Source organism: Falco cherrug, chromosome 11 (assembly GCF_023634085.1).
Source record: "Falco cherrug isolate bFalChe1 chromosome 11, bFalChe1.pri, whole genome shotgun sequence".
In the NCBI taxonomy this organism is placed as follows: Eukaryota; Metazoa; Chordata; class Aves; order Falconiformes; family Falconidae; genus Falco; species Falco cherrug.
The window spans coordinates 13,756,947-13,765,690 of record NC_073707.1 but is presented as its reverse complement, the minus strand read 5'-3'; the positions used below and the strand labels follow the sequence as shown (position 1 = coordinate 13,765,690).

Here is an 8,744-nt window from a genome sequence, read left to right as displayed (position 1 = left end):
CTCCCGCCCCCGCCTCTTAACCCGGGGCGGCAGTAGCGGGCATCCTCACAGGAAAACCCAGCGTGACAACAGCCCACCCCGACAGTCGCAGAAGCGCCGTCCCGGCTGCACCCGCTGCCCCGCCGGCAGGGCGGAACCGCATCAGCCCGCCCTGCACCGCGGGCCGGCCCCTCACGTCGAGGGACGCCGGGCCGGTGCCGCCGCCGTAGCTGCCCGCCGCGCTGCCGGCGCTCGGCGCGCCGCCCGCCCCGTCCCCGGGCGCAGGAGCCGGGCGGGCCCGCAGCACGGGCGGGCGGCCAGGCCGCCCCCGCAGGGCCGCGCTGGGGGGCGAGGGGCGCGGCGGGCGCAGGAGCCGGGCCAAGGGCGGGCGGCGCTCAGGCAGCGCGGGGGCAGGCGCGGCGAGGGCCCGGCGGGCGGCGGCGCAGGCGCGGTGCGGCAGAGCCGGTGCGGCAGAGCCGGTGCCGCCATGCCGACTGTCAGCGTGAAACGGGACCTGCTCTTCCAGGCGCTGGGCAGGACCTACAGTGAGTGGCGCGGGCGGGCCGGGGGCTGCGCGGGGCCGCTGCTCGCCTCACGCCGCCCCCCGTAAGGCGGGCCGGGCGGCGGCTGCGGCGGCTGGAGCGTCTCGGGAGCCTCCCGGGAGCCTCCGGTTGTGCTGCGATGGGCCGCGGCCTCCGGCCCCGGGCAGGCCCAGCCCCCGCCGGCAGCTCCCCGTCGCTCCTTGCTCAGCCCGGTGTCAGCGGAGCTGAGCCAGGCGGCGGGGGCAGCCCGGCCTTCAGGCCGACGGCGGGGTCCGTACCGGCGGCGCGCCCCAGCCGCCTCCCCTCACCGCCCCGCGGCACGCCAGGCGAGGCCCTGGATTTCCCCCGGGCCCTTCAGGCCTTTTGCCCAGATACGTGCTGTATCAGCCCGAATCCTTCAGGACGTCGGAACCCTGCATTCCCAGAGCGCAGTGTCTGGTTGCAGTTTCCCTGTCTGTTTCAGGAACTGGTAAAAGCAAACAGGAAAGGGAAGAGGTGGGAGCAGGCAAAGCAAACAGTTAATAGTGTGGTTTTATTCGGGCCTTCTTCCCTGGCTCTGTAGAAATTTCACTTAAAAACTATTTGGCTGGAAGAGCGCTTGGGGACACGCAGCAGTTTATCTAGTCCCTGCTGGAATTGGTGCGCTCTTCAGACAGATGGGTGCAAATTACCATTTTCACATCAGGGTTGTGTGACTGACATGTCATAACACAGCTGATGCAACCTTTGTATGACAAGCTGACTGATTAAAAAATTAGCTGTTGGCAGAAGCTGTGTAACTACTCCCTCCTTTTTATCTGTTCAGGCCAGAGCTACTCTGACAAACTTGCCAGAGTTAGTGAAGCCGGCAGCAGAGCCGGGCTGAGAAGTCCTTGCTATGGCTGTAAGAATAACTTGTCAATAAATGCAATCGGTACTAAAGAAACTACTGCTCAGATGCAAATACAAGCAACTTTCCTTGAATTGCTATTACCCTGTTTCAAAATATCATTTGTTACCTTGTTTGAAAACATTTAAAACAAACAGGAAAAGATTCCTTTTACAGTCTGAGGTCTGCTTATTAAGCAAAAATTCACCTTCTTTCTTCACAGCTGATGAAGAATTTAATGAGCTTTGCTTTGAGTTTGGTTTGGAGCTTGATGAAATTGTAAGTAATGGGGTTTTATTTGTTACTTTTTCAGTAGATGTAGTGTATTGACAGCATTTATATTTGTAAGAGTTCATGCGGCATTATTTCCAGCATATACATAGAGTTGTAGAATGGTTTGGGTTGGCAGGGACCTTCAAGATCATCCATTCCCAGCCCCCCTGCCATGGGCAGGGACACCTCCCACCAGACCAGGTTGCTCCCAGCCCCGTCCAGCCTGGCCTTGGGCACTGCCAGGGATGGGGCACCCACAGCTGCTCTGGGCAGCCTGGGCCAGTGTCTCACCACCCTCACAGGAAAGAATTTCTCCCTAATATCTGATCTAAATCTGCCCTCCTCCAGCCTCCAGCCATTCCCCCTGTCCCGTCACTCCATGCCCTTGTCAGAAGTCCCTCCCCAGCTTTCCTGCGGGCCCCTTTAGGCACTGGGAGGCTGCCATAAGGTCTCCCCGGAGCCTTCTCTTCTCCAGGCTGAACAGCCCCGACTCTCTCAGCCTGTCTTCCTAGGAGAGCTGCTCCAGCCTCTGACCATCTTTGTGGCCTCCTCTGGACTCGCTCCAACAGGCCCATGTCCTTGTTACGTTGGGGGCCCCAGAGCTGAAGGCAGCACTGCAGGGGGGTCTCACGAGAGCGGAGTAGAGGGGGAGAATCCCCTCCCTCGACCTGCTGGCCACGCTTCTTGTGTTGCAGCCCAAGATATGGTTGGCTTTGTGGGCTGCAAGCGCACATCGCTGGGTCATGCTGACCTTCCTGTCAACCAGTGCCCCCAAGTCTTTCTCCTCAGGGCTGCTCTCAATCCATTCTCTGCCCAGCCTGTGTCTGTGCTTGGGATTGTCCCGACCCACATGCAGGACCCTGCACTTGGACTATTTGAACTTCATGAGGTTTACACAGGCCCAGCTCTCAAGCCTGTCAGGGTCCTTCTGGATGGCAACCCTTCCCTCCAGTGTGTTGATACGGTATTGGCCTGATAGGATTCCCTGATACAGTGTTGGGTAATGCCCTCTAGCAGGTACCAAGAAAAAGTTTAGGCAAGGTTTGGAGGATACAATGTTGTATCCTCAAAAAGCAGTGTAGAGGAGACTTGAAGGCCCCTTTGACCTGTACAGTTGCTCAGCAGCACTGCAGCAGGCTTTTCATCCTGAAACATCCTTACACATCTGCATACCACAGGGTAGAATATGCAACACATACCTTTAGGTTCTTGTTTAAAAACTATTGTTGCAATAGATTGTATTAGCACAGGTGTTTTGAATCTGAAAAAAAACAGAAACACAAAAATTACCATCATGGAAGCAAGAGAACCCAAGACAGCATATTGCTATACTTCATGGATGTCGGCAGCCTGCGCAAGCTCCAGTCTAGCCCCATTTTATTTAGCAACATAAATACAGCCACAGACATGTATTGAACATATTTTACAAGATCTGTTTGGCTTTGTTTTGTGTGTATTCTTCAGTGCAGTATCCACAAAAATGTATTTGTCCTGGACATTGTTGTCTAAATTGTAACTAATTTATATTTAAAGTTTTGATTCAGGTTCTGTAGTCATGAAATTTGCTAGCCCTGTTACCTGTTTTCATGTAAATCTTGTTCAAGTAGACCTGTTTTGGATTTGCTTTTTAATTTTAATTAATTGATATTCTAATGATATTTATTAAAAGACATCTGGACATCCTATGTTATGCTTTATTTCAGAATAGACTTGATATGACAAGCCATGTGCTGATAGATTGCTAAATATAATGTCTCAGTTCTCTACTGGGATCTGCTAGCCTGGAGACTCTTGCTTCTATAATCTCTTTTTTTAAAACTCAAATTCTAATGGTGGATTTTCTTTTGGTATACTGCATTACAGTCTCTGAATCTGAGAAAAATTTAGATTTTACATAATTTCTGGTGTTTGGTGTGTCCATTTGCTCTATAAATCCAACTTACACTGTTAAACTTCTAATTAATACAATTTTTCCTATATTACCTCACCATCATACTCCTGTCAATGTTAAGAAATTTCAGGTTAAAAACACATTTTTGCTTAATTTCAGACATCTGAGAAAGACATTATAAGTAAAGAAAAAGGTGAAGAAAAGGCAAAGGGTGCATCTGATACCATTCTCTATAAAATTGATGTTCCTGCCAACCGTTATGATCTCCTTTGCCTTGAAGGATTGGTCCGAGGACTGCAGGTCTTTAAAGAAAGGTAATGCAGAGTTGTGAGATTTTTGTGTGGTTTGTTATTTGTTTACATATGAGTCCATTTCTGGTCAATAAACAAACTTGCCACCTGCTTGGATTTTGAGTACAATCTCATGTGTAGATCAGAGTTGTCAGATGTTCCTCTGGAGAGGATTTGTTGTATATTTTCAAAAGACTACACTAGAATGTTACTGGGTTTTGTATCTGTTCTAAACATTTTTCAGCTGCTGTTCCATTTGAGACTTAACCTCTGTAAAGAACTCCTGCAGAGGAGCTTCCTTGGGATGCTCTGTACTTAATACCAAAACAAATAATTGTTTTCACTTTTCTGCAATGACTTTATCTTCTTGAGTATTTCCTTTCTAGTTCAGTAATCTGTTTACTATTCCATAGAAAACAAGTTTTAAACAGTTAGCTAATTTTCATGCCAAGAAATGTTACTAAAGAAAGTTTTCTGCATATAATTGTTTCTACATTTCTGAAGTTTCCTGCATTTGGGGAACTTTCTTTCAGTTACAGGCTGACTTCTGGTTTTATTCTAGGATAAATCTCCCTAGGTATGAAAAGATAATACCACCTCAGGGTGAAGGTCAGAGGCTGATTATCACCGAAGAGGTAAAAATGTTTACTGTACCTTTGTGATTTTATTGAGAGTTTCTGAATCAGCAAGATAGGTATCACTACTCATTTTATAAGAGCACTGAGACTGGAAATCTTAATTGCAGAACAAGGGATAAAGAAATTTAAATATCTTTTAACTCACGATTGATTTCTAGGGACAGGGAGGGGGAGGAACAATAGAAAAATCATTTTTGGTGAACCTAGTAGCAGATAGCAGAATCACAGAATGGTCAGGGTTGGAAGAGACCTCTGGAGATCATCTAGCCCAACCCTTTGCTAAAGTAGGTTCACTTAGATCAGGTTGCATAGAATTGCATCCAGGCGGGTTTTGAGTATCTCCAGAGAAGGAGACCACGGCTTTTCTGGGCAGCCCGTTCCAGTGCTCTGTCACCCTCAGAGTAAAGAAAGTTTTTTTATATTCAGATGGAACTTCCTGTGTTGCAGTTTGTGCCCGTTGCCTCTTGTCCTGTCGCTGGGCACCACTGCAAAGAGCCTGGCCCCATCCTCTTGACACCCACCCTTAAGATATTTCTATGCATTGGTAAGATCCCTTCTCAGTCTTCTCCAGGTTAAACAGGCCCAGATCTCTCAGCCTTTTCTGGTAAGAGAGATGCTCCAGTCCCCGCATCATCTTCGTAGCCCTCCGCTGGACCCTCTGCAGTCTGTCTCTCTTGACCTGGGCAGCCCAGCACTGGGCACAGCACTCCAGATGTGCCTCACCAGGGCAGAGCAGAGGGGGGATCACCTCCCTCCACCTGCTGGCCACGGTCCTCCCAGTGCACCCCAGGGTCCCACTGGCCACCTTGGCCACACGAGCACGCTGCTGGCCCATGGGCACCTTGCTGCCCACCAGCACTCCCAGGTCCTTCCCCGCAGAGCTGCCCCCCAGCAGGTCAGCCCCAGCCCGTGCTGGTGCGTGGGGCTGCTCCTCCCCAGGGGCAGGACCCTACACTTGCCTTTGCTGAACTTCGTCAAACCTAAGTTCCAGATGCTCACGTTGCATTGACCTTCTGGGCCATTACACTGTGAATTGGAAACCTCCCTGTCTGTCATCAGACCTGGAGTGGGTTTGTTTGGTTTGTCTTTTTTTTTTTCCCCTTGATATTCTGATGTCTTTCTGTGAATTTCCCTTTTGCTTACTACTTTACGAAAGAGGACTTTATAAAGACAAGTGCACATTTAATCAGTTTTAGTTTTGTATATTCTGTGTACTTGAAATTTATAATGTGTTGCTGTTGTAAATTGTAGACTGTCCATGTCCGTCCTCATGCTGTAGCTGCAGTCCTTCGTAATATAACTTTTACCAAGGAACGTTACGATAGTTTCATCGACCTCCAAGAAAAACTACACCAAAATATTTGCAGGTTAGTACTTAATTTAAAATAATGTCTATGTGTATGCTTTTATCACGTTAAAACTGCACATCCCTCTGGCAGAAAGGCATTATATTTATAATTATGCTAAGGAAAGTCTTCTATAGCAGCTCTCTTGATCCTTCTCACTTCCTTGCCAGTTTTTGCCTGCTCTCAGTATTTTTCAACATAAATAGCTGTTACAGCTCCTACAACAGTTGAGAAAGAAGCACTTTGCAACGGTCCCATTAGATTTGCCTTTGACTGTTTTGTTGTTAACATTTGTTAAAATGTTATTCGTGAAAAGAATTTCTAGGTTTCTCAAAATTGCCCTTCTACTTTTTCAGTAAGTTCTATGAATGTATAGAAGTATAGAGCATCATGAGATTCTGTCGCGAAGGAACTCCAAATATTACTAGTGAAATCATTATTTTGCCTTCTTTCTTTCTAGGAGAAGAGCATTAGTAGCAATAGGTACCCATGACTTGGACACCATCTCTGGTCCATTTACTTTTACAGCTAAAGCACCTTCTGAAATTAAATTCAAGCCCTTGAATCAATCCCAGGAGTACACAGCTTCACAAATTATGGATCTGTATAGAGTAAGTGAGATTTTTCACACTTGTTGCACTAAATGCAGGAAGATACATTTTCAAGGCTTAATATCTCTTTTATCCTTGTTATTAAGAGTTGTACTTGCAAATAAATAAAAGTTATCTTCTGTAGCTTCAGGCAGTGAACATTCCACATTTTGCTTATTCATGAGAAATGCATGGTAATACTTTATCCTAATTGTCCATGAAAGATACATTGTGATGTTTTGTGGCTAAGCACAACTCTTAGAATAGTGAGTCTGATATTAACCCTCTGATTTATCAACACAAAGACTGCTTTTCATGATGTTCTTAATAATACTGTAAAAAGATGGTGTATTTATATATCTACACTGGTAAGATAGCATACAAAGCTGAGAAAAGCTTGGGGTAAGTAATATCGTATTTTTTAATGTTACTTTAATTAAGCCATTTTACTTGGGGAGGATGTCAAATTACTTGCTCAACCACAGATTAGGCAAGCATAGCTGTGTGAAAGGCTCAGGTTAAGTCTGGCACTGCTCTTGGCCGAGCATCCTGATGAAACCAGGTAAATGCTAGGAAAAGATTCTGTCAGGTCTAAGTTTATGGTGTTTATGTGGGCCACTTTAAATGCCAGCATTAGAAAATGATACTGTTATCATTGTCATTACAGTATGCAGCTGTGCTGGAACACACATACTGGCCATAGAGAGAAATAAATTCTCAAAGATCTCTTACTAAAGATGAGTAAGAGAGCTAGGAAACAAGGGGTATCAGAGAGACTATAAGTAAATTATCTTTTTAGTGCAGCGTATACCTCTGTCATTGGAACAGATATAAATTTTCAATTAAATTTAAGCAATTTATAGTTAGGTATTGTAGCGCTAATTTTTATCACTGTAAGGAAAGTTCCTAGAAACTAAGGATGTGTGCCCGTGGGTTTGGCAATGAAAGGTCTGCTGCGGTGAACAAGGGCATCATTTGGACAGCATCGCCTACGCATCTTTGAGAGAGTCCTTAAACAAATAATTTTTAACACTTGTGAAGAAACAAACAATCCAGTTAGCTCATTTCAAAGTTTTCCTGCTTCTGAGAGCAAACAGCTTTTGCTAGTGAAGTACCTAGCTCTCAACCAAATCCTTCCCCCTTTCAAAATTCTTGTTAATCTCTCAGCAAAGGATTGTAGCACTATGGAAGTTCACAAGTGAGCTAATGTGAAACATACGTTGTGCTTTGTTTCTCCAGACTGACAGCCACCTTCGGCACTATTTACACCTAATTGAAAACAAGCCACTTTATCCTGTCATTTATGACAGCAACGGTGTTGTTCTGTCCATGCCACCAATCATCAATGGTAAGATTACTTATGACTAATTTATACTGTCGTTGCTATTTTGTGTGTGAGCCAGAGTGTCTTAACAGAAGCACTGATGTAATAAGGATTATTCTGTTTACTTAAAATTGTTTCATTTACAATTGTGTATAGTCTTCTTTCAGTTTAAATGCAGCCAATGTTTTTGCTCCCTCCCTAGGCTGACAGTGTTCCTCTTTCCTCATCCTCATCAAGAGGATGTAAAAGTCCCACTGCAAGCCTCTGCATTTAGCTTCTCGTACCATTCAAGAACTCAAGAAAGGTTCCTCGTGAAAGGAACTGTTGTGAGGAAAGCATTTTGTTTGCATACATAAACATTGTTCATCAGACATTTTGCTAAAACAAGCATGTAAGAAATTATTTTGTAAACTGATATCTGTAACAGTCTGCGTGGTACACCGTTTTATGTGGTCACAGTAGGGGACTTTTCACCTAGGTCTTAAGCCCAGCGTACAAGTGATTTCGGAAGATGTTAATGGCTTAAAAAGAATAAACTGATCTGGACTTTTTTGCATTGTTTCTAAACATGGTTTTCCTCTGAACACAAAAGAAACTGTGGGTGATTTTTGAGAACCGTGTTTACTGAAGCTAGTTAATGACATAGCAAGAATTACTCCTTTAACAAAGACATTTCAGTATACCTACATATTTATGTAAAGAATTGGTAACTTTCCCTACACTGACTGATAAAATTTGCAGTGATAATTTCTTTGGATGTATTTTTCCTAATTGACCTTATCCATATGTTAAACAGCTAACCCAAATCTTCTTAAAAGGCAGCTCAAGCTCTGTGGCAGGGACTGGTAAGAATGACTGTTCAATTGAAGGTAGTGTCAACCACTGTTGACACTTCAGAATGTTTCATGAATAAGCATTGCATATTGCTTACATTTTATCAATTAAAAGGTTGAGTTAAATTTAATACCTGTCTCTATTGTAAAGAACAGTATTTAAGAGAGGC

The 8,744-nt window shown here is 45.3% G+C and overlaps 1 protein-coding gene across 2 annotated transcripts in view; it reads left to right on the top strand.

The window, feature by feature from the left end:
- Positions 1-354: 354 nt before the first annotated feature.
- FARSB (phenylalanyl-tRNA synthetase subunit beta) overlaps positions 355-8,744 on the top strand; it is a 42,625-nt gene continuing 34,235 nt past the window's right edge. The window contains exons 1-8 of one of the 2 annotated variants that reach the window (XM_055723214.1): positions 397-524; positions 1,327-1,404; positions 1,613-1,668; positions 3,713-3,867; positions 4,406-4,478; positions 5,733-5,848; positions 6,288-6,438; positions 7,657-7,765. In XM_055723214.1, the coding sequence (XP_055579189.1) occupies positions 467-524; positions 1,327-1,404; positions 1,613-1,668; positions 3,713-3,867; positions 4,406-4,478; positions 5,733-5,848; positions 6,288-6,438; positions 7,657-7,765 (796 nt within the window). In that variant the 5' untranslated portion in view covers positions 397-466. Of the gene's footprint in view, positions 525-1,326; positions 1,405-1,612; positions 1,669-3,712; positions 3,868-4,405; positions 4,479-5,732; positions 5,849-6,287; positions 6,439-7,656; positions 7,766-8,744 lie in introns of both variants that reach the window. The other variant, XM_055723215.1, reaches the window with a different exon arrangement.